Below are 23718 nucleotides of genomic sequence, written 5' to 3'. Positions count from 1 at the left end.
TTGTAAGACCATCATTAGTGGAGTAACCCACTATAGTTACTCTCACATTAATTAATTATATAAATAATCATAAATTAAGTAAAGCAACCCTAAAAGAACTTAAGCAAAATCAACCTATTATTAGAGAACCCCAAAAAAGTTACTCAAGGCATATTTTACCTTATTAGTGTTTTACACTTGTTTAATTGGTTAAAATTTGGACCTATACACACTGATTCCTTTGAGTGTAGTTGTTGTTTGGTCAAGCCAAAGTGTAGCTTGATTCTGCCACATTGGCCGGTGATGTTGAGTGAATGTAGACAAACTCTAGGGATTTCCCGGATGGCAATGAGTGCATCCAAGAGGGTAGACCGAACGAATTGCATGATCTCGAGAGCCCCCAGATTGGTCCATATAGATTCTTGATCGAAAGGTTGAGACTTTTCAGAGGTCTAGAAGATTTGTTAATCACAGTTGTTGAGTATCTGTAGTAAGTCCTTCCCTTTGAGACACATGAACCAGTTACCTTCTGAACTATAGCCACTGGACCAGAAGCTGTACAACAAGTAAACAACAGAGTCAAGCCTCTGTTTAAATAGTAACTGGTCTTCGGACCACAGGAGCAGGAACCGCTGCAGGGACACAACCAAAAATCAATTAAGCAAGCTACTTTTGAGGTCCAAACTTCATCTCAAGGACATTGCAATTTCAGACACAAACCTGGAAGAAACTGGTTATAACCGGAATGACCACTGTTGAGACGACGACAAAGAAAATAAAAGACTAGTAGTGTGTAACATTCTTGTCTCCCTTGCTTACTTTTCTCGTAGAGGACGACGACAAAGTAAATAAAAGACCAGCAGTTTTTATCAAAGAGAAATATAATTTCATAAACTTTGCAGATCAAAGTGAAAACAACAATGCTGGCTAAATACCTCATTAGCAAGCCTTTCACCCATTTTATCAACACCATCAAATGTCAACGTTGCACTATTACTCTCGCTACCTGCTTCATCAGTTTCATCAAAATCAAAACAACATTCTTTGGAGTTTGAAGTGAAACAAACCAGAGCAAAAGCAAATGACAGCAACCAAACTGTTTTAACCCGACATTTACATCAAAAGAGCAACCAAATATCTAATTAGGGCTGTTGTTTTAAGTTGTCCTTATCAACTGTTGGTTGCTCAGCAACCTCTTGATTCCCAAATCAAAAGCTACTTCACAACATACACATTCACATAAATCATTGACACCCAACCCAAGTACTTTTTTTAATGTAATTATGAGAGGCGACGACATTGAATCTAATTAAGTCTATACGCCCCTGTTTTGATGTTAGACTTAATTATGAGAGGCGACGACATACAAATAGAATCGGAGAGAAAGATACCCAACATACCTTCGTTTTCTAGAGATGAAGCCGCCAGAGGCTAAGACGGAGGAGGTTTAACGGGGGAACATGATGGTTATATTGATCGAGCATCCAAATCGAGTAGATTATGATCGATACACCGATGAAAGCTTGGAGAAAATTCAGGATCTTGAGAACAGAAGCGAATAAGACATGACAACAATTGTGATTGGAAGCCGATCCGTAAACAAATCGGTGTCAATCACCAAAACCCTCGAGTTTAATCGATTTTTCCGGATTTGAAGTGAATCTATCGCCGATTCACCGTTAACCTCAAGAGAGAAATGAGAAAGGGTCGCGAAAGAGAGAGAAGAAAATGAAAAAAAAAAAAAATTTATATATCCGACAACCAACCAAAATTTGACACGTACCGTTCCTTATGGGTTGCTTCCGCTCCTTCCTGGAGAAGCGATTCTCGCATTTTAGACAATATTATTAGATTTTTTAATTTTTTTTCGGACATAAATAAGAAAGCAACCAACTGAGTAACTCTCAGTAATCATGCTCTAAGAAGGTTTCCAACAGAAAATGGTTTCTCAATCCTCAAAAACCATGCAGGAGGAGGAAGTGTGAGAGAATAAATATTTGAAGAGCTAAAGCTATGGTGATGTCATTGTCAATGTGGGCAAAACAGAGGAATTAATGATTTTATAAAATCCACTTTTACCTGCCTCTCAACTATATAGTATATATATATATATCTATACATTTATTGTCTTTTAAAAACTTTAAAAACAATTTAGTACTATATATGTAGATATATATTCAAGAAAATCATCATTATAAATAGTTAATTTTTACTATAATCTTGAAGTTACAACATACATCTCAACAATTTAGTAAGCATTAATGACAATTTATTTAGTTAACAACATTTGGACATATTCCCTCTGTTTAATAAAGAGTGTCATTCTATATTTTTTTTTCTTTGTTTCATAAAAAATGCCACTTTTTATTTCCAATGTGATTTTTTACATCAAATTTCTTATTCTATCCTTAAGCCAAATCTCTTTTTTATTAAATTTTAATGATTAATTACTCATTAAATAAAGATAAATATGTATTAATTATTTAAATTTTTCTTAATTTGTGTGTAATGTGTAATGTGTCAAAATGACATTTTTTATGAAATAAAGGGAGTATTTATTTAGTCAAAATTCGATTTTCATAATATAAAGTATTTGATGAATTAGTAATAACGAACTGAATTTTAGCTATACATAGTATTTGTTATTTTATGAAATTTGATATAGCTATACAAATTTTCATTGGATATAAATATATAATTTCTCTAACTACTAATTGTTAGATGGACATTTCGATGAAGATGAATAATTAAAGTAAGAAAAGAAAAAAAAATAAAGTACAAATTAATTACAATGAATTATCAATATATAATTTCTCTAATTAAATGAATGTATCATTTTTATTAATTTGTACTTGATTAGTTGATTATTAAGTTTTTGTATAACTAAATATGATATACATCTGGTTATTACTTATAAAGACTTGGTTCAGATTTCATTTTTAGAAATCATAGAATAAATTTTCCTGTATATTACTCAAATATTTAAATGTTGTTACAATATTTTATTTTTGTAAATCATAAACTAAAATCTCTGTATATTTATATTATTTTAAAATGATATTAATTAACGTTAATACAAATGATTAAACGAACTTAATTATTTGAGTCGATACAATACTATAATATTTTTATAAACCTGAGACTTTAAAATTTAAAACTATAGTTTGATATATTTAGTTGCGTATGCAAATTTAAAACTATAGTTTGAATTTAAAACATCACATGCGTATGCAAATTTAAAACTATAGTTTTATAGACTAATAGTAGTGTATTACTAATACTCTTATAACATCGGATCCGTATTTCTAAAATTTATAGCTCCAAGTCGACCTTAATGAGTACTATTAATTTAATTTAAGAGCGCAACAAAACAGAATACATGATACTAATTACTAAACAAAATGGAGAAGAAATAAATGAGGGGACAGAAATTGGGAGCGGCTATTGCGCCACGCTTAGGCCAATTTGTCTCGTCTCATTTTTGGATATTAGATAGCTACTTCTCACCCCCACTCATTATTATTTTGTTTTTCTATTCATTATTTTGTTTTTCCATTTATAGAAAAATCCTTGTACACTCGTTCTTGATTCTAGTCCACTATTAGCAACATGTAAATATATATTATTACGCGCCAAATGGTCACAAATAGCAATAAAAACCGTGTAACAAAACATTTCGTAATAGATTACGTTACTAATTCCAACGTTGTAAAAGTTTTGTACTACCGCAAAAATTTGAATTTTGTACGAAACGCCAAACTCATATATGATCAATGTTTGTAAGTTTTGTACTCAGTTATAATTATGGCCTCTTCGTTTAAAATGAAATTTGAACTAATTATACTCGATCATAGTTATCATCAATATGTTTATATCTCAATAATGAGATCCACTTCCCTGGACCAAATTATTTATTAGCGAAGTATATGATTGAAAACAAAGTAAACCATAAACTTCACAGTACAGTATATATAGGTCAATATGAAAACAAAAGATCATCAAATGCCTTGCACAAAATATATATAAAATTCGAGATCTGCTTTTAGAATGCGAAACAATGATGAACATAAGTTCACTGATTAATCCATGATCTTAATTACTATTATAATAAAAACATGACAGACGACACACATTATGTTAATCAGTGCTATTAAACTAGTATTTTATTTGCTTATGCCATTGAATTATTAATGTATGAATGTACGATTATCGATATCATATATTTTATATACTCCATTTTTTTTTCAATTAACATATAATATCGTATAAAAATGGTGACAAATAATAATCACTAATGCAAAGTATTAGCTAGTAGCTATATTATATTAAGTTTTTTTTTCTTTCTCACCAAAAAAAAAATATATATTAGGTTTATCATAATAATACCAATACAAATCACTAGGTTTGTATCAGAATCTCTTAAAGATTACGTTAGATATACGAATACCAACTTTCTGAACAAAAAAAAAATACCAACTTGTTATATAACTTATGACTTGAGTTATGATACTTAATCTAACTTTACTATTGGGGAGTGTGATCACTATAACATGTGATCGGAGGTCTTTTAACCTTTTGACTTAATAATATCCAAGAGTCATATTAATTAATAATCGAATTTATGACTGATAAATAGCCAAGTTACACATGTTAATAAAAGGTCGGTCCACAATAAATTAATTAGAAAGCTTTTTCTGCCTAACGTGTTTGTATAATATTTTGACCACAACTTGTAACAACACGTTAACATTGTTAGGATTTAGATTCCGACCATCAACACAAGAAACAAATATATGATGATATCAAACAAACAAATATACGTTTGAAATACCCTAAGGATTAACGTCTTATCTGTTCGTTAATTTTTTTTACAGCAAGTACAAAATATTAGGCTCCAAGGCTCAAGTTATCCAGTTCTTGATACCTGTAGCCTGGAGACTACAGAGACAATTTAAAATGTCTCGAGCTGTGAACCTGTTTTCTTATGTTATATAAATGATTTGTGAGAGTACCCATATATATATTTATTGCTTTTACATCGCATAGAGAGCATAGCAGCAGAGATACAAAAAGATTGACTTGTCATTGTCAAATCAACCATTTGGTGATTTCGAAAAACTCACCATCGCCATTGAAGACCTCTCTCTCTCTCTCTCTCTCTCCTCTGTTTCTCTATCCTTTTCGATTACAATTTTTCTAAAAAACAATAACGGTTCTCTGTAATTTTTTCTTATTTGGTCAACTATAAAAAGAAAGTATACAGAAGGAAAAAAAAAAAGTATTGGAATCAAAAGAAAACGAAAGTTTAACTTAACTTGCGCAAGACGCAACAACAGCATCGACACCATCATCGTGAAACAAGGACAGTTTATTAATGGCTAGAGCTTCTCCGTATAATGATGCCTTCGTTGATTTCTCAATCCGGACCTCCACGAAATCCCCAACTTCAGGATTCCTCTCCAAACCATCATCAAGAAGAGATGCTTTATCAAACAGAGGCTTTGTGACAAACGAAACTCGGTGCCCTTTATCTGTTTTTCCTATGAGTTCTGTCTCAGGCGCTCTCTTATTTGGTCCTTCGACTAGAACTAACTGCATTGATCCGACTTGAGAGTCGTAACACGGACCTGTGGTTTCACGGAATGCTTCTATTAGTTCTGTTAAACGTCTCTGCTTGACTTCCTCTGGCACATCGTCTGTGTAATTCCGATGAGCGTGCGTCTTTTCTCTCATGCTGTATGCAAACATATACGCCATATCGTATCCAACTGCTCTCACCAGGCTTAAGGTTTCTTGATGCTCTTCTTCGGTTTCTCCACAGAAGCCTACCAACACACACAATTGACCTCTTTTGCATCAGACAAGTTGAATCAAGGACTAAGAAAACCGAATACAATGGAACAAGTTAAAGCAATGTTTTTTTGAGTAGGCTTACCAGTGATAAAGTCGCTGGTTATAGCCACATCTGGTATAATACTCCGAATCTTCTTAACAAGATCCAAGTAAGCTTCTCTGGTGTAACCTCTACGCATCTGTTCAAGTATTCTGCTATTACCAGATTGTGCAGGAAGATGGATGAGATTGCAGATATTATATCTATCTCTCATCAGATATAGCAACTCGTCAGGGTAATCTTTAGGATGAGGCGAAGTAAACCTAAACCGCATCTCTGGAAACTCCAAAGAGAGTCTGTCCAAGAGATCAGCAAATCGCAAACCCATGTTTTTAACTTTACACCTGCTCGAGAATCCTTCACTGTATTCCCACTTAGCACCTGACTCAGGATCAGACGTATCATCGTTATAGCTGTTCACATTCTGCCCTAAAAGCGTAACTTCTTTCACACCGGCTTCCCACAACTCCTTAACCTCGCGGACTATGGATTCCACGGGACGTGACCTCTCTCTGCCTCTAGTGAAAGGAACAATGCAGAAAGCACACATGTTGTTGCAGCCTCTCATAACCGAAACAAAAGCGGTAATTGAGTTTTCGGAGATTCGCACTGGGGATATGTCAGCGTAAGTCTCTTCTAGAGAAAGAAGAGTGTTGATTCCTTTCTGTCCATAGTCTACTTCTTCCAATAGCCTCGGGAGATCTCTATAAGCATCAGGACCACAAACCACATCAACCATTTTATCAGAATCTAGAATCTTGTCCTTTAATCTCTCAGCCATACATCCCAAAACAACAACTTTAGGAGGTTTGAGAGAGTGTGCTCTTCCTTTAGCAACATTGAACTTCCATTCACGTTTTAGAAACCAGAAGTAGTTAAGTCTTTGCCATACTCTCTGTTCTGCATTCTCTCGGATAGCACAAGTGTTGATGAAAATGACTTCAGCACTCTCAGGATCAGCCACCACTTCTTTATAACCGGATTTTTTCATGATCGAAAGGACTATCTCCATGTCGTTTATGTTCATCTGACATCCATACGTTTCATGATAAATCCGACCTTTTGACGCAACATCGATATCTAGTGTGCTTTCAAGAGCAAGAAAGAATTCAAAAAGAATAGTATTAGCATAACTTATAAAGCCTAATCAACATAATCAATTGCACAACTTGAAAGATAAAAAAGGTCAAAACTTCTGACTGACCACTAAAACTAGAGCAATGACGAACATAATCTTCTAGAATCTATGGATTGATGAACAAACATATTGACTTAAATGGTTTCTGCAACTTAAATTTCGAAACTTTAGGGTCCCCAATTGAGTCCAACACCAATTAGGTTGCATAACAAACAAAATTGATCTCAAAATCAAAACATTAAAACTCCAAAACCTAAGGACTTACTCAGATTCGATTTCGGGAGTGGTAAGAGAAGCATGTGCTTGAGCGTTAGAGACGAACTGTTGGAGGTTTGGACCATCAAACTTACCAGAACCAGCAACTTGACAAACAGAGAAGCTTCTGGAAAGGTTTAAGGCAAACCCATTCTTCCTCCTGATAGGTTTATGTGCGAGACGATGCGTGCCGTGGCAACGAGGGAGAAGAGCAGAAGCAGAGGAAGGAGAAGTATGGATTAGTTTCGAGGAGAGGAATGTGAGAGCGAAACAGCGTCGTGTAGAGGCTTTCAAACAGAGAGAGCAACCGTGAGGGTTGATGAGAATGGAGGAGAGAGAAGAAGACGCCATTGGAGAAAAGATGAGGAGCTCTAAAGTCTCCAGCAGAACAAACAACGGGAGGCTCTCTCTCAAAGGCCTAGGGATTCTAGTTACAATCTACTCACACTAAAACGCAGCGTTTTCTTGTTATCCTGACTCAGGGGTAATATTGGTATTTCACTATCAGCCTCTTTTGTTTTATTTTTTTATCACTTTAACGAACATCTTTGGTTAGAACGACGAAGAAGAAGACGTGGAGGAGTAGAGAAGTAGAAGAGTGATGATGATGATGATGATGATGATGATGCAGAGATTGAGAAGATCGGAAGAGTTTATAAGATTTGGCTGTAAATCTCTGATTAATCTCCGACCAAACAAGAACTCAGTGTCCCGTTCTGTGTCAGGTTTGATTCCATCTCCAATTTGACTTTTGTAATTAGATTGAGAGATGAATAAAAGACTGAACTTTGATTTATGGGTTTAGGTTTTGTGAATCACTACGACACAAAAGGCAGGCTTTTTGAGTCAAAGAATGGGAACCATTATAACACTGAGCTTCATCATCGATGTCTTGGTAGAAATTTGGGGATGTTGCAACAGTATAAGTGTTTTGGGTCATCATCAGCTTCACAAATTGAGAGAAACCCTTTGTTTTCGTCTTTGGATTCGAAGGATGTTAGCTACTTCAAGGAGATATTAGGTGACAAAAACGTGGTTGAAGATGAAGAGAGACTTGAAACTGCAAATACTGATTGGATGAAAAAGTACAAAGGATCTAGTAAGCTGATGCTCTTGCCCAAGAACACGGAAGAGGTGTTTTTATATTCTTTTCTCTACTGTTTCTTAACATTACTTTGTTTGGATTGTGATGAAACTTTGTGTTTGACATTGACTTTATTTATTGTGTGCAGGTGTCTCAGATACTTAAGTATTGTGATTCAAGGTGTTTAGCTGTTGTTCCTCAAGGGGGCAATACTGGTCTTGTTGGTGGAAGTGTGCCTGTCTTTGATGAGGTTCGATACTTTTCTTCTATGTTGGTTGGTGATGATCAAACTGTTAGCTATGTAATTCAAAGCTAGCAAAGGAAATTTTCAGGAATGTGAGAGATAGGAACAAAATAAAAGAATGTTTTTTTTTCGATCATAGACATGACAAACGTTTGCGGCATTTTTGCAGGTGATCATCAATGTTGGTTTGATGAATAAAGTCTTAGCTTTTGATGAGGTAACTGCCAAATTCATATTCAGAAAACAACTGATGTTCCTTTCTTTACCTCTTATTTTTTGGGAAGTAACTTTGTAAAATATTTACTTGAAACTGTGTGCGAGCTGTTCAATTCAATGGAGATTACAATCTTCTATTCTACTGTCAGTTGCTTCTTAGGTAGATGTTCCAATAGTCTTCATCATACATAAAAAAATTCTGACACAATTTTTCGTACTACTTAGAGTAATATAATTACATACTTGATGATGATGATACGATGCTCTGTGTTCAGGTTAGTGGTGTCTTGGTATGTGAAGCAGGATGTATTTTGGAAAATCTAGCAACTTTTCTTGACACGAAAGGGTAATTTAACCATGACTTCTTACCCTCTTTTAGTAACAATGAACCAAGAATTAATAAAAGAATGTCCTTTTTGGTCGGATATAGAAACATAAAATTTTTGTTTCCTCAGTTTTATTATGCCTCTGGACTTAGGTGCAAAAGGAAGCTGTCATATTGGTGGAAATGTTTCAACTAATGCTGGTGGTTTGCGCCTTATTCGTTATGGCTCACTTCATGGAACCGTATTGGGTAAATGACTTACGGTTCTAGTCACTTCTGATCCATCTGAAATACATTTGAGTTTCAACTTCATCATCTTTAATCTCTCACCATCTCAGGTCTAGAAGCTGTCACCGCAAATGGCAATGTTCTTGACATGCTTGGAACTTTACGCAAAGACAATACTGGGTACGACTTAAAACATTTGTTTATCGGTAGGTATTATTATTCTTATTTTGTACTATTATTTCAAATGTCACTTGACTTACTTCATCATCAAAAGAGACTGAAACATCTTGAATTTTCTCTTCACTGGTTTCCACAGGTAGCGAAGGATCACTTGGTATTGTAACTAAAGTTTCTATTCTCACACAACCAAAATTGTCTTCTGTAAATTTAGCCTTCATTGCCTGCAAAGATTATCTCAGCTGCCAGGTTTAAGCCAATTTTCTTCCGTACTCCTGTACTTGAGTTCACTTACAGAGGAGATAGCGTGTGAACTGTTGTTTCTTCTTATGTTTCATTTCTTTCCAGAAAATTCTTGTTGAAGCAAAGAGAAATCTTGGAGAGATACTATCCGCTTTCGAGTTTCTTGATAATAATTCAATGGATTTGGTAAGCTTACATTCCAAATACTCTATCTTGTGTACAAGTCTTTGTTTTTTTGCTAAATCCTTTCGTTTTTAATTCATTCTACAGGTACTGAACCACCTAGACGGTGTACGTAATCCAGTTTCCTCTACGGAGAACTTTTATATTCTGATAGAGACAACGGGGAGTGATGAAACTAATGACAGGTATAAAGAATCTTCCGGTCTTTCTTGGGATTTTCACAAGTTTCCGTAACATTCAAATGAGGCTCTCTGCCAAGTATTCAGATCCCTTGAGAGAGTTTTTTCCTGGTTGAAAAACTAATGCAGGGAGAAGCTTGAAGCTTTCCTGTTAAAATCACTGGAAAAAGGTCTAGTTTCTGATGGTGTAATCGCTCAAGACATTAACCAAGCATCCTCATTTTGGCGCATACGAGAGGTAAAACCTTTTAAGAGTTATTTCCCCTGCGAACTCTTGATGTTACACGACGAGTAACGTCATAATTATTACCCTGCAGGGTATAACAGAGGCATTGCAGAAAGCAGGAGCTGTTTACAAGTATGATTTATCCTTACCGGTTGAAGAAATTTACAATATTGTCAACGATCTTCGAGGGAGATTAGGTACGAAACATATCACTACACTGTTTACTAGTTACTTAAAACCGAAAGATTCAACGAAAACTGCAACCAAACATGCATATGCTTCAGGTGACTTAGCAAATGTTATGGGATATGGTCACCTTGGAGACGGAAATCTACATTTAAACATCTCAGCGGCAGACTATAATGATAAGGTAAAATACAAATATCAAGATGAAACATTCCAAGAGTTGAAATAATCATTTAGTCACTCTTTCCTTGCAGCTTATAGGTTTGATAGAACCTTATGTCTATGAGTGGACATCAAAGCACCGTGGAAGCATCAGTGCAGAACATGGATTAGGTGTAATGAAAGCTAATGAAATCTTCTACAGCAAATCACCTGAAACTGTGAGTTAACAAACAACAAATGGAACTATGTAGACAACGTTCCTGTCACTGTATTGTTACCGAATATAAAATATGCAGGTTGCAATAATGGCTTCCATAAAAAAGTTGCTGGACCCTAAGGGAATTCTCAACCCATACAAAGTTCTTCCTCACACTCTCTTCTCTCACTAAGGTAAAAAAGATTATTATGCTTTATGGTTACGCACCGAAATTATTGAAAGCATCTATCTTTCTATCATCTATCAATGGTCTTCCAACGTCAAAAGTGAAGAATCATCATCTTTTAACTTTGGAATCATTGACATTCTTTGTTCGGCGAATGCAAGGTGGTGATGAGATGATTCTTCAAACAGGAATTTGGAACATAAGCAGCCAAGTTTGAGCATTATGATTGATGCAAAGGAACAAGAAATATAAGTGCTGATTTAAAAGTCTTTAAACTCAAAGGTGTATATGCTTCTTCTTTGTTGTTGTTGTTGTTGTTGTTGTCACCTTGTTTTAATATCTTATTATTGAAGGATAAGAAAGAATCAAAACCTATGGATCTAATCTGACGTGTATTTAAAGTCAAAATTTGCAGTGTATGTAGACCAAAACTCAAAAAGATAAAGTATCTATCATAATAGCATTTTTAAGAATCTCTCACATAATATCTTTCTATTCTTGTCAATTTCGGTTATAATGATCTTTCTTGATTTGTTCACAAAAGACTTAAGTTTTCTTCTTCCACAGTTCTGCTTTTCCTTCATGTTTGTTAACCTTTCTTTAATAGGTCTTTTAGAGAAACCAGATCAGTCAGATTAACCGGAATAATATCTGATCCGATTGACATGTCTTAACTAACTTCTCTAATTTAAGAGAAAAGCTACGAATTTTAACATATTAATTCTAGGTTCTATGTATATATTCTTGTGAGACCTTAAGTGTTGGACCTAGTTATAGGAATATAAGATCCGTCTTGCCATCGCCATAGCCCATAGTTTCCATGGAACAAATGTGTAATAATAGTTCTGGTTTAAGGTGAAGTCAATGCCTAAAACAACATCATGATTGTAAATTTGTAATTATGACTAGTCAAATTTGATATACCATCAAGTTGCTTACACTTTTGTAACCATCGATCCATTCAAAATAATCACAATCCACAAAGGCCAACAAGACAGTGAAAGGAATATGTTATCAATAAAAAAGAAATCCAAGGCATCGTCGATGAACGATGGATCCATTAACGGGAAATAACTTAAAACAATGTTACGGGTCAATTTATACCTGATGCATGCATCAATTTTTTTTGCTGTTAATATACATGCACCAGTTTAATTATACTAAGAATAGTATGAGATTTTTAATTCAGGGAATTTGGTTTTTTGAAAATTTAGATTTAGGAATGTTTTTATGATAATATTCCTAACTGGTTTTGAGTGAAGATTCGGTTCTCCAACACAAGTGGAAAGTCCCGAATTAAAGAAGGCCGACACGATAATACGACGTCGGGTTGATGACTGGACATAGATCCAAACGCTTTAGATACAACTACAAAGATGATAAGACACTATAAAAAGCTCATGGATATGGCTGAGGAGACAAAACACACACAATCTCTCTCTCTCTCTCACTCACTGTAATAACTTCAAACACAAATGAGTTCTTCTGAATCAACTCGCAAGGTTGGTTACTTGCTTCTTTAGTTATATATATAACATACCATTTTTTTTCTTTTTTTTTGGGTCAAATTGTTTTATTTGGTTTGATGATTTTGGTCACCTCTCTTTTATTCTTATTATGTTAGGGTCTGACCAAAATCGCCACGAACCGGTTGCAGAAAGAGTTTATGGAGTGGCAAACCAGTCCTCCTTTTGGTTTCAAGCACAGAGTCTCTGACAATCTCCAACGGTATAAACCCGCTTTCCTGTCTTTGCTTTTAATATCGATAACCAATGATGTAATGTTGAATTGTTGGTGTGAACAGATGGATCATTGAAGTGCATGGAGCTCCAGGAACTCTTTATGCCAATGAAACTTACCAACTTCAGGTTGAGTTCCCTGAGCATTATCCTATGGAAGCTCCACAGGTTCGTCCTCAAAACTTCTTTTCTCTTATTTATACTTAACGGTATCTAAACATCGCATCAAATCCCATAACCCGATGGTTTCACCGATAAACAGGTCATCTTTCAGCATCCAGCTCCACTTCATCCTCATATTTATAGCAACGGTCACATCTGTTTGGGTAAGAACATACTAAAACACAATGACTCACTAGTACTTAATTTGCCCTCTCTCTTTCCAAGTCCCAATGACAAGAGCGCTTCTATGTGTAATTTTTTTTATGATGCAGATGTTTTGTATGATTCGTGGTCACCGGCGATGAGACTAAGTTCGATCTGTCTCAGCATTCTCTCAATGCTCTCCAGCTCACCCGTGAAGGTTTGTGTGTAACACTTATATTCGTCTTTCCAAGGCTCACAGTATAACTTTTCTCTGATGATGTTGATTGTTCTCTCCTTGCAGCAAAAGCCGAAAGACAATGACCATTACTTGAAAAACTGCAAACATGGAAGATCTCCAAAAGAAACTAGGTGGCGTTTCCATGACGATAAAGTATAACAACTCCTACAAGTCCCCTATAATATTGTGATTAGAAACAAATTGTATGATCTCAGGTCGAGTTCCTGATCTGTTGCTATCTTTAAAACAAGAACAGCTTCTTACTACAGTTAAACCAAATGAAAAGCTTGAGCATAAAACTTGAAAGTTTGGAAATAACATGATTCAATTATTAAACGAGAGAAATGGCCTCATCTTTTGTCAAGAAGAGATCATCAACAACTGTTAGTACAAACCAAGAACTGAGAGAATGATTTAATCCAAAGGAGAGAACTTTGCTTCTAACAACAAGCCTTCGTGTATATTTGATTGAAGACAAAAATCTGTTCCTACCTGCTAATGACTTTCCATGACATGTTACATTTGTAATAAACACTTGGAAGGACTACTCATCAGAACTCAGAAGCTTCAGTTGTTCCATGTCATGCTCCAGTTTTAATAACACCTGCATTCAAAGACTAAAAGCTTCAGCACGTGAATCAAAAGACAAATCTGTTCACATGTTTACTCCCAATAGACTAGAAAAGCTATTCTAATTGTTCTGCCTACAAGATTCCTTCAACTGAACATTGTTTTTGCTCTGTACATTTTGACAAGAAACTTCAAAGGCCCTTCATGAAGTGAAACTCAACATCAAGCTCACAACTTTAACTTCTCATATAAAAAAGGAAGCAACTTTATGCAATTCCAGAATAAAAAATACTGTTCCTTTCCAAATTCTCATAAGGCACTACAAATTCAACGCCATGCTCATACAATCTCAAAAGATATGTTTGAATTCTCATAATCCAACAAACCAAAAGCTACCTAATCCATCTCCTTAAGAGCAATCGAAGCAATTTTCAAAAGAGGTACCTAACAATGGTCACTCCATAGCAACTTTAGCTCCCACAGCCTTCAACTTCTCAACGATCTTCTCTGCTTCTTCCTTACTAACTCCTTTCTTCAGCAATGTTGGAGCTTTCTCAACCAAATCTTTGGCTTCTTTCAACCCCAAATTCGTAATCGCTCTCACTTCTTTAATCACCTTGATCTTCCCGGCTGCTTCGTACGCTTGAAGCATCACATCGAACGCAGTCTTTGCTTCCTTCTTCTTCTCTGTTCCATCTCCGGCGGCGGAGGATTTACCGGCTCCAGATCCCGGGAGAGACATCCCTGGCATCATCATCGCCGCCATCACAGGCATCTCACTGACGTCTAGCTTCTGCCTAAGGATCTCAGTCAGGTCCATTGTTTCCAAAAGAGTGAGATTCGATAGCTCATTCACGATTTTGGAGACGTTCTCCGACGATGAGTAGCTCCGAGATTGGATCGAGATCAATTGAAAAGAACTTGGTTGTGTCTTGATGGATTTAAAACCTCGTGACAAGTGAGACGAGATGATTCGAAGATTCTGCATCGTTTCACTCTCTCTCTCTCTCTCTCTCTCTAGACCCGATTCAGTTTGATGTTAGCTTCGTTGAGAACTCATGTCAGAGCATCTGAAGCTCAAATTAGAGAAGAAGCATAAACCCTAACTAGCCGGAGAATATTTAGTGGGCCTTTATGGGCCGTTCAAAATATCATTTTCTTTCTGATTTCTGTTTAGGCCCAATAACGACTCTAATATTGTGGGACTAATTCAAACTTTTGTGTTTGATTGTTGGTTTAAACTTTGTTCGTTTTTAAAGAATTTGGAAAATGACGATTGAAAATATTTCTTATAATATTTTGCGAATAAAAATTTTGTTTACAAAATTCGAATTCCCAACATTAATAATTTTTTTTAACTGAAAATAATATAATATCACTAACAAAAATGGATATATAAATGATGAGAAAATTAACATTCCCATATGATTTAAAGAAGAAATCGGAGTGGTTGAAAGAAATAAGTAAGATTTGATTATTCTTGTAAGTATATTATTGAATTTCTAAAATATACAAAGTTTGGACAAAAAAAAAGTTAATAATAAAAAAAGAAATCGAAGTTGGTGTCAAAATTGTAAAAACAACATGAATCAAAACTTAAATAAAAAATTGTAAGAAAAAAAATGCTTAAATCATGAGAAAAAAAGGAAGAACAAAAAACATAAGTTTGTAACTAAAATTTGTGCAAGGATGCATATCTTAACAGACCATAGTTTCTTTATGGACTTGTGAGTGGGCTGAAAATCTTTTTGAGACTAAATATGTTTGGGTCACAAGTTAACTTTGTTTCACTTCGGTTAAGAACGATATGTGTTTAGGGTTTCAAATTTGAAAGTTTTATTTTTCTTTTTTTTGTTACCGTTTTCTAACCAGGGTTCAGGGAAGTAAAAAAGCAAGAATTCATTTCAGTAGCTGTGTTGTAAATGGTAGAAGGTAAAAAATTAACCGTTGCAATTTGTTTGAGAGCCAAGAAAGATCACTCTTTTTTTTTTTGGTGTTTTCTATGGTCTACAAGAACTGTCGCTCTCTAGTGGCTTCCTCTGATCCCTACGTGATGATATCACAATTGGGTTACACTGAGAAGTGCATCTATGTATGCTTGCTCACCCATGATCCGGACCCAATCCCACGATGGTTTATCCTCAACAGTGGTAAAGCTATGAATCAAAATCTGACTTCGATCCTGTCGTTGTCTCATAGATTGGGGTAAACTATAAGTGAACAAAGATTAAACACAAAAATTTCAAATTCAATTAGTCACAATATTAGAGAGTGTCATCTGAAGTGAAGTCGTTATTGGGCCTAAACTGAACCTAATTCATATATATAAATTTAGAAAGAAAAATAATATTTTGAATTGACAAAAAAAGTAAAATAATATTTTGAATGGCCCATAAAGGCCCACTAAAATCATCTCACATCGATTGGGGTAAACTATAAATTAAACCTTGTGTTTAATAACTTTGTGTTTAATCTTCCGTGGTGGTCATCGATTGAAACTTTTGTGTTTAATCTCTTTGTTCACTTATGTAGTTTCTAAATTCATAGATTAGGTTTGGTTTAATCTTTGTTCGGTTTTAAGGAAATTGGAAAATAATGAAATCTTTCTTAAAATATATTTCGAATTAAAAAGATTACTTGGTTTAATAAAATTCTCAAACCTCATCTCTTAACATACAAAGCAAAATAACACAACTTTAAACTTCAAATTAAATGACAGAACCAAGAAAAAATACGCCCCAAAGTAAAAGCAAGTGTCACACAGTTATTCCGAATATATTTTTTTGTATCTATTTTTTTCTTATATCACGAATTCAAGAGTTCATCTTCCTGCAATTTTTCCTGATTTCACCACTCGAACCTGTTAAAGGAGAGATATTTCCCATCTTGATCATCGATTCTGCAAACTGCTCAAAAAACTCTTCTTGATCTTCTGCATACTTCTTTACAAGCTCTCTCGATTTCTCGTTACTGCTGAACAAAACCTGGTCTGAATTCAACAAACCCTTGTTCTCTATCAAGTTCTTGAAATAGCTGTTGTCGAACTTCGCGGCGCTGATGATGTCCAACACCGAAAGATTCTGGTCCCCGCCGGATCTTGGACACCTTTGGCGCAAGTTAGCAGCGAAAGATTGTTCCAATGTCATGTCTGGACGGCCATTTCCGGACTGGTTGTACAACCTCTGTCTGAAACTCGTGCATCTCGAGAATCCGATGGTGTGACTACCTGAGAAAACATTTTAAAAGTGTGGTGGCTTGAGAAGCAAGTAATGCGTAATGGGGTTTCTTTTAATTTTGGTATGAAGCAACTATATATGATAGAATGATGAAAGCTTACCGGAGAGAGCAACAAGGTCAGTGACATCGAGTCCTTGACGGTTAAACTTCGATAGAATGGTACTGAAAGTGTTGTTTGGTGCAGGGATGTTGTTGTTCGAACCACTTAAGCTTGCACTTCTCGAATCTCTTCTTCCCAATGGAACCACCCAGCTTGGTCCACCGGTCTAAACCAAAAACCATACGGAGTTAGCTGATGTTTCAGTTCAAGTTCGAGACCGTGAGATTATGGAAGGGACTTACAAGAACAGAGGAGTCTCTAGCGGCTAGGGTAAGAACATCAGCGCAAGAAACAGTTCCAGGGCATTGTTTCTCCAGTTCAGCTTTGATTTGGTCAACTACGTCGAACCCACGAGCTGATTTGCTGTTAGGGTTTGAGCTTTTCTCACTCACTATCCTCCCACCGCTGTCTAGAAGCAAAGAACCATCACATCCCTGCATTTCAAAGCTACCTTGGTAAACAAGTAAACTTAAAACAAACATAAAATGGTGAATCGTTGGTAGAAGAGATTAACCAAACCTGAACGAAACAGTCGTGGAAATGAAGTCTCAACAAGGAAGCAGCCATACGGGTCTCTCTAGCAACAGCTTTAGCTACAACTGATCTCACGATCTCACCGGCTTGTGGGCATGAATGGGCGTAATAACCCGGGAAGAGTTTTCCTCCATAGCTCTTGTCGCAGAGGCAGAGAGGGAGAAAGCAAAGGAGAGAAAGAAGGAGAAAGCCAGTGAGTCTTGCCATTACTTTCAACAAGAAGATGAGGAAATTAGAAGGCTTTGTGTTGATGAGCGATATGAAGTAAGATGAGACAGAGAAGGTATTTATAGGAAAACGACTCTGAAGATGAAAGAAGCAAAGAGGTAATGGAGTTGGTATTAAGTATTAACTAAATTGGGATGAAGATAATAGCTAAGGAAATGCAAAAAAAAAAAAAAAAATTGTGAAAATTTATTGGAGAAAAGAAGACTAAAAAGAGACTAACGCTTGGGTTTGGTTTAGTACCCAACATTGCAAGCTAAGTTTGACGAATTAACCTCCTTTTTTGGTTAAGTTAATTAAAATTAGTAGTATCTAAAATATAATTTGACGTGAAGTGACCTTAGTGCAGTGGCAGGAGGTAAGTCCATTTGTAGAAGGCACCATCACACCCGGGATCGAGTCCCGGCTCCTACGAATGTAGGAATTTGGCTAATGGGCCGGTCAGTTGTGGCCCAATGGTTGACAAAAAAAAAAAAAAAAAAAAAATATAATTTGACTTTGGAGACTTGGAAGGTAAAAGCAAAGCAAGCTTTGTGTTTCTAATACTGTGTATAGACTTTTTTTTTTTTTTTTTAATCTTCATCCATATTTTAACGACTCATAACAATAATTTGAACGCTGAAGAATTTAAAAATCTCTCCCTAGGAATAAATATTGGGAAATTTCTTGCTTCACCATATCGTTTGGCCTCGACTTCTTTATTGATACCTTTTCACTAAGCGCACATTTAACAAAATACTATATAAATAGATTTTTATAATTATTGAATAGGCTAATTTCAAAGATATTTGAAGCTTGTCATCGTGTCAATTGAGTAGACAATTAAAAATGCCAATTACTGACATAAAAGTCTTCAATATTGATGTTTAACTTTTCTGACTTCTTCAACGTAAGATGGAGAGAAACATAACTTACCTTATTGGTAAGAGAATAATCCTTACTGATCTGTCTTAGTTCAATCACGAAATATCGAGATTTTATTTTCGAAAGTTGAATTAATAAGAGAATAATCCTTACTGATCTGTCTTTTTTGTAGAAGTAGGATAAAAAGCGAGGTAGCCAAGTATGAACAGAATAATCAGATCATATATTAAGATAGTACTAAATCATATAAACCCTAGACCTATGACCTAACTAAAATCTTAAAGAGGAATGCAAAAATAGTGATATATTTAAAGGACTAGGTTGAAAGAACATGTTTGCGTAGACAAAGTCCAAGTCTTTTTGTGTAAGTGAGAAAGACAAGAGAGTAGGAAGAGATTCTAACTACTCCTTTGACAAAAAAAATTCTCTTCTTTAAGTTTCAATCTTTGCTGACTTTTACAAACACACTCTTGTTCTTGTAACCAAAGCAAAGAAAAGGACACCTTTTTTTTGGTTTTGTCTTTTTCGATTATAACACAGGAATCTGCAGTTAAAAGCAACCTCAAGGTGAAGAAGGCCTTTAACTTTTTGACTCTTTTAACATTTTCCCCTCTTTCTAGAAACTAAACATCAAAAAAAGTAAAATCCGAAAATTGCAGATCACTAGCTTGCCATACCATGGCTTGAAACAGTACATATCGTAAGGCAATTAACAATTTTAGATCGCACCATATGTTCTTTCAGTTGGTCTCTGCGTTGTTGTTTGAGTAGAGGATGCGGAAGAGCGATCCCATGAGACTTCATTAGCAAAAGCATTGTTGATGTCTTCAGTTCTTGAGTAGCTTTGTCCACTTCCACTCACCTATATATGAAGACCAAAATCAATTAGCTTACATGGAAATTGTATCTTGAGAGGTCCATAACCACCAATGAGTTTAGTCCTTGATTTTTCATAAATGAAATCCTTGGACTTTTCTTGTAATACTTACAGTTTCTAGTAATCCCGATAGAAGTGACATCCCTGGCAATGCCTCAATTCCACGCTGCATCCATATGAACATGTCAGTGACTGTGTATGTGTGTGTGCAGCGTGAAAGAAGAAATAGAAAATCAAGAATGGAAGTAGATGGACTGAAGATTACCACACGTTCTACTCTTGTTTTGTAAATAAAGCCTCCACAGCAGAAAAGCATAGATGCAACGAGGAATCTGATCAGAAGAAACACACGAGAACACAAGAATTGAAATAATTGTCCAGTTATATGACCGGCATGTAAAATTACAAAGCACTATGTGCAAGACTAATGTGTTTATGTTGTAAATGTTAGTAAGATTCTGAGAGTGAGGTTTACTTACACGCAGGAAAAAACTCCAAATATAGCCATCCCTTCGCTGATCCTCCTTCACTACCTTGGTTGTATTCTGAAATGATTTAGGAACAAAAAATTGTTTGTGTCAGAGAGAGAGAGAGGGGGAGAGTGAGCAAGCAATGGAAATATTCAGCTCAAGGGGAGTGCATTGTGGATGATCAAGCCGAGTGTATAATAAGCTCACCGCAGAGTTTTGTGAGGAAAAACTGAACAGGATCGTAACCATCCACTGGGATGGTGACGTTGACTTCATATGGAGTTCGCCGAGATTTCTCACCTTTGAAATTTCCGAGAGAAAACAACAAAGGTTACAGAATTCGTAGCAAAGATCAATGACACAATGCAAAAAGCAAGGTAACAGGACTCATTACAATTCCAATCCAGTACTAAAGTTGAAGGAGATAAGGTTGTTGGATGGTTCCCAGTCAAGGAAGAACCAGCTATCTTAACATCAAGACCATTCTCTGGGAAAACCTTGATGATAGGCTTTCCTACCAATGTTGAAAGAGAAGCAATTGCAGTCATATAGAGAGTAAGATGAGTCTGCTCGGTCTTGAAACTACAAATCAGAAACACTTCAGGATGTAAATACACAGCAACTCAAACATTAATAAACAAATTTCTTGATTTCATACCTAGACTCGCGACGGGGCTTATCAAATCCAAACTGTGTCATCCCATTATAAATCTGCAGGTCAAAAATCCAAAATCAAATCCAATTTGAAGTTTATGTTCAGTATGAAAAAAACTGTTACCAAGAAGTTGGGTTTGTTCGTTTCTTACAACTTCCCATGAGCGAGGATGCAAACCGACTGTGAACCCCTTAAACACCCGCGGGCCAGGTATCTCACATGGAATAGCCAACTCGACAGTAACTCTGGACCAGTGGGAAAGAGCAAGAATTTGTTGTATACCAAGATTCGTGGATAATAAGAGACGAATAGTAGCAGACAGACCTGCAAGTTGAATCTTGGGTGACACTACATATGCATCCAAGTCCACCTGAATAGGAGAAAGAAAGAAAAGAATGAAAACTTGATAGCTTTCCAGGAATTGAGGAGCATTTCAAAGTAACATCTGTAATGGAACACAACAGAACAGAAGCAGACACACCTTTACAACGTCCATCACCACAGTTCCCACATATAATATTGACCTGAACAAAACAGAGAAACAACACTCAGAAGAATAGAAGCACTAAAAAACCTTCAAAAATAAGACACTTGTGTAGATATCTCTAACCTGTGCTGTACGTCCAAGTTTGTCATAACTCTGTTCACATTTTGACAGGTCGCCATGGTAAAACCCCTATATGTATATCATAGATCATGAACCAAACATTAACAAGTGAATCCATGTTCCGAACTGCATGTGTAGATATCTAACCAAAACTAACTATGATGCCTTATGCCAAACAGCAGAGCAAAGAAGAGAAAAGCTCTTACTTGAACGAAATCAAAACTTCCAGAACTAGAAACAAAGTAGCTTAACGGGTCAAATCGTCCGAAATCAACATATCCCTGCAAACAACAAAAGTCATACATGTGGAATCTAGAGTTGAACAAAGGTTTTTGATGATGTAAGAATTATACCGCCTGGCCTCTTGTTTCAACATCCTTGCAAAATCTAACCACCAGATCAAATTCCTATACCAATAAAGACCAAAACCTAATCGAAACCCAAAGTCCTTAAAAAACCAACTCTCGGCATTATAATATGAGAACATAATAAATACATACACACAACCTTCCCATCATATTCAAAAGGATGGCCGATCCAACTGCTCTGATCAAAACCCAAGTTAAAGGAAACAGCTTTACAAGAAACTAAATCAAAGCAATGCAACAAAGGAAACTACTTTACTAATAAAGCCTCAACACAATAATAGAAAGAGGATACAAAATCGACAAGACGACTTGAATTGTCAAGAGCGTAGCAGTTAGAATCAGGAACGGGAACAGATGCAGCAGCAATTACAAAAGCTGCACGCATTTGCCAAAAAGATTAACGTTTTCGAAAGAGGGAAAAAATCAACGAGATGGGCAAATTCGTATGGACGAGGTTTCTTTGTACCAGAGATGAAGAGATATAGAATGAAACTGTGCTCTCTCGATGGGCACCTCAGTATCTGCATAGTTAAAACCTGGAAACTGGGGTCTTCGTCGTCTCCGATTCGGATTTATTGATTTCACTCTCTATCAACAAAGGCAACAAAGACGACGACTGGAACCTTCTAAACGGCTCCGAAGGTCTCTCTCTAATAAACCGATCCGGTTTAAATTAAATAACCAATCCGGAATTCAAATTAGGTTCTGATGTTATCTAATAACCGAAAGTCTACTTTGCTGCCAATTGCCAAACATGTCAACTAGTTATTTTTCAACTGGTAACTAGGATTTAGATTATTTTTTTATTTTATTTATATAGATATATATTTTTATATTATAATTGATTAAGTTTTTTTTTAATATAGATAATATAATATTAAAATATATTGGCAATAAAAAGTTGTGTTGTTGAATTGTGATTTTGTATAGATATTTCCATTAAAAATTAAATTAAGGAAAGTTTTCCATAAAAAATCATAATTAAGGAAAGTAAAACATTCTTAATTAGATTTTATTACAAAATTTTATCTAAGTTTTAACATTTATTTATATCGCAAAGGATTAATTATGCAAATCTTACAAATAAAATGTTAAATTACAAAATGTACTTCAAACATGTTAATATAGATATAATTAAAATAGTTTGAATTATTATTATATTAAAATTACCATTACTTATCTTAACTGTATTTAAATTATATTAAGATACAATATACTAAAATATTCGTACTAAAACAAGTTTTGTGCACAAATATAATACACATTTCACAAATTTTCAATAGAGTAATTAGTTGACACAATTGTAAAATAATAATATGTTAATTTATTTTAAAATTTTAATTAATTATTTTTAATTTAGGATATAATTTATAAAGTATTAGATTAAAGTGTTTAGATAATATCATTTTGCTGAAATTACATAGGCATTGAAATAAGTAGTAATGGCGTTTGATCCAAATCATATTAATGTTTTTTAGATCATGGACATAATAATTTTGCTTTTTAAGTCATAATTTTCACATTCGACTGCAGTGTTAGAAGAACGTTAAAAAACTCAATAGTCTTGATGAGATTCTCTCGCGGTCCCAACTTGTTCACTTTAATAATCGTTTTGAAATTATGTGAAAGTTGTATAATTTTTAATTTAGAATATATTTTTTGAAATTATTAAACTAAAGTATTTAGAGGATATCATTTTGATGAAATTACATAGGTAATAAAATAAGGGGTGATGACAGTTGATAGAATGATATGAATGCTTTGAGATCAGCCACATAATGATTTTTTAAATTGTATTTTTTTCACATTTGTTCTTATCAAATTTGG

At 35.1% G+C, this 23718-nt stretch overlaps 5 protein-coding genes and 1 pseudogene across 6 annotated transcripts; 2 read left to right on the top strand and 4 right to left on the bottom strand.

Annotated features, from left to right (window-relative positions):
* Positions 1–5192: 5192 nt before the first annotated feature.
* On the bottom strand, positions 5193–7724 carry LOC104716495 (CDK5RAP1-like protein). Its single transcript, XM_010433877.3, has 3 exons — positions 7276–7724; positions 5915–6960; positions 5193–5804 (listed from the first exon to the last, which is right to left on the bottom strand). Exons 1-3 carry the CDS (start codon positions 7614–7616, stop codon positions 5290–5292), a joined length of 1902 nt encoding a protein of 633 aa, XP_010432179.1. The 5' UTR covers positions 7617–7724; the 3' UTR covers positions 5193–5289.
* Positions 7725–7781: 57 nt separating this feature from the next.
* Positions 7782–11509, top strand: LOC104716494 (D-2-hydroxyglutarate dehydrogenase, mitochondrial). Its single transcript, XM_087469597.1, has 16 exons — positions 7782–7990; positions 8071–8399; positions 8498–8599; positions 8763–8810; positions 9085–9155; positions 9265–9383; positions 9473–9572; positions 9683–9788; positions 9888–9968; positions 10053–10150; positions 10274–10382; positions 10462–10567; positions 10655–10740; positions 10811–10936; positions 11015–11108; positions 11263–11509. Exons 1-15 carry the CDS (start codon positions 7867–7869, stop codon positions 11105–11107), a joined length of 1698 nt encoding a protein of 565 aa, XP_087325723.1. The 5' UTR covers positions 7782–7866; the 3' UTR covers position 11108; positions 11263–11509.
* A 642-nt stretch (positions 11510–12151) lies between these two features.
* On the top strand, positions 12152–13699 carry LOC104716493 (putative ubiquitin-conjugating enzyme E2 17). The gene is made up of 6 exons (XM_010433875.3): positions 12152–12603; positions 12726–12829; positions 12906–13008; positions 13103–13166; positions 13275–13363; positions 13448–13699. The coding sequence occupies exons 1-6, from the start codon at positions 12577–12579 to the stop codon at positions 13541–13543; spliced, it is 483 nt and encodes a 160-aa protein (XP_010432177.1). The 5' UTR covers positions 12152–12576; the 3' UTR covers positions 13544–13699.
* LOC104716492 (uncharacterized) lies at positions 13692–15042 on the bottom strand. The gene is made up of 2 exons (XM_010433874.2): positions 14399–15042; positions 13692–13988 (listed from the first exon to the last, which is right to left on the bottom strand). Exon 1 carries the CDS (start codon positions 14940–14942, stop codon positions 14409–14411), a length of 534 nt encoding a protein of 177 aa, XP_010432176.1. The 5' UTR covers positions 14943–15042; the 3' UTR covers positions 13692–13988; positions 14399–14408.
* A 1515-nt stretch (positions 15043–16557) lies between these two features.
* Positions 16558–18259, bottom strand: LOC104716491 (peroxidase 49). The gene is made up of 4 exons (XM_010433873.2): positions 17811–18259; positions 17534–17725; positions 17292–17457; positions 16558–17180 (listed from the first exon to the last, which is right to left on the bottom strand). The coding sequence occupies exons 1-4, from the start codon at positions 18030–18032 to the stop codon at positions 16768–16770; spliced, it is 993 nt and encodes a 330-aa protein (XP_010432175.1). The 5' UTR covers positions 18033–18259; the 3' UTR covers positions 16558–16767.
* Positions 18260–19323: 1064 nt separating this feature from the next.
* LOC104716490 (uncharacterized) lies at positions 19324–22536 on the bottom strand (annotated as a pseudogene). The gene is made up of 16 exons (XR_015568754.1): positions 22358–22536; positions 22184–22266; positions 22031–22069; positions 21877–21930; positions 21730–21804; positions 21527–21592; positions 21398–21440; positions 21241–21286; positions 21068–21161; positions 20920–20972; positions 20656–20843; positions 20469–20561; positions 20271–20336; positions 20057–20123; positions 19904–19957; positions 19324–19776 (listed from the first exon to the last, which is right to left on the bottom strand). The product of XR_015568754.1 is annotated as an uncharacterized LOC104716490 (transcript).
* Between the last annotated feature and the right edge of the window lie 1182 nt (positions 22537–23718).

Source organism: Camelina sativa, chromosome 10, assembly GCF_030686135.1.
Source record: "Camelina sativa cultivar CO46 ecotype springtype chromosome 10, ASM3068613v1".
Classification (NCBI taxonomy): domain Eukaryota; kingdom Viridiplantae; phylum Streptophyta; class Magnoliopsida; order Brassicales; family Brassicaceae; genus Camelina; species Camelina sativa.
Note: the sequence above shows the minus strand (reverse complement) of the source record. Positions and strands in the feature narration are given on the sequence as shown.

Excerpts from the sequence above, each read along its gene's own strand:
- LOC104716491 (XM_010433873.2), bottom strand. The coding sequence starts at position 18,032 with ATGGCAAGACTCACTGGCTTTCTCCTTCTTTCTCTCCTTTGCTTTCTC. Across the intron at positions 17,726-17,810 it reads TCCACGACTGTTTCGTTCAG|GGATGTGATGGTTCTTTGCT; the intron begins GTTTGGTTAATC and ends TTTGAAATGCAG. Across the intron at positions 17,181-17,291 it reads TGACCTTGTTGCTCTCTCCG|GTAGTCACACCATCGGATTC; the intron begins GTAAGCTTTCAT and ends ATGTTTTCTCAG.
- LOC104716494 (XM_087469597.1), top strand. The coding sequence starts at position 7,867 with ATGATGATGATGATGATGATGATGATGCAGAGATTGAGAAGATCGGAA. Across the intron at positions 8,600-8,762 it reads GTGTGCCTGTCTTTGATGAG|GTGATCATCAATGTTGGTTT; the intron begins GTTCGATACTTT and ends GCATTTTTGCAG. Across the intron at positions 9,573-9,682 it reads AAACATTTGTTTATCGGTAG|CGAAGGATCACTTGGTATTG; the intron begins GTATTATTATTC and ends TTCCACAGGTAG.
- LOC104716493 (XM_010433875.3), top strand. The coding sequence starts at position 12,577 with ATGAGTTCTTCTGAATCAACTCGCAAG. Across the intron at positions 12,830-12,905 it reads GTCTCTGACAATCTCCAACG|ATGGATCATTGAAGTGCATG; the intron begins GTATAAACCCGC and ends TGGTGTGAACAG. Across the intron at positions 13,009-13,102 it reads ATCCTATGGAAGCTCCACAG|GTCATCTTTCAGCATCCAGC; the intron begins GTTCGTCCTCAA and ends ACCGATAAACAG.
- LOC104716492 (XM_010433874.2), bottom strand. The coding sequence starts at position 14,942 with ATGCAGAATCTTCGAATCATCTCGTCTCACTTGTCACGAGGTTTTAAA.
- LOC104716495 (XM_010433877.3), bottom strand. The coding sequence starts at position 7,616 with ATGGCGTCTTCTTCTCTCTCCTCCATTCTCATCAACCCTCACGGTTGC. Across the intron at positions 6,961-7,275 it reads ACTCCCGAAATCGAATCTGA|CACACTAGATATCGATGTTG; the intron begins GTAAGTCCTTAG and ends TGCTCTTGAAAG. Across the intron at positions 5,805-5,914 it reads AACCAGCGACTTTATCACTG|GCTTCTGTGGAGAAACCGAA; the intron begins GTAAGCCTACTC and ends GTGTGTTGGTAG.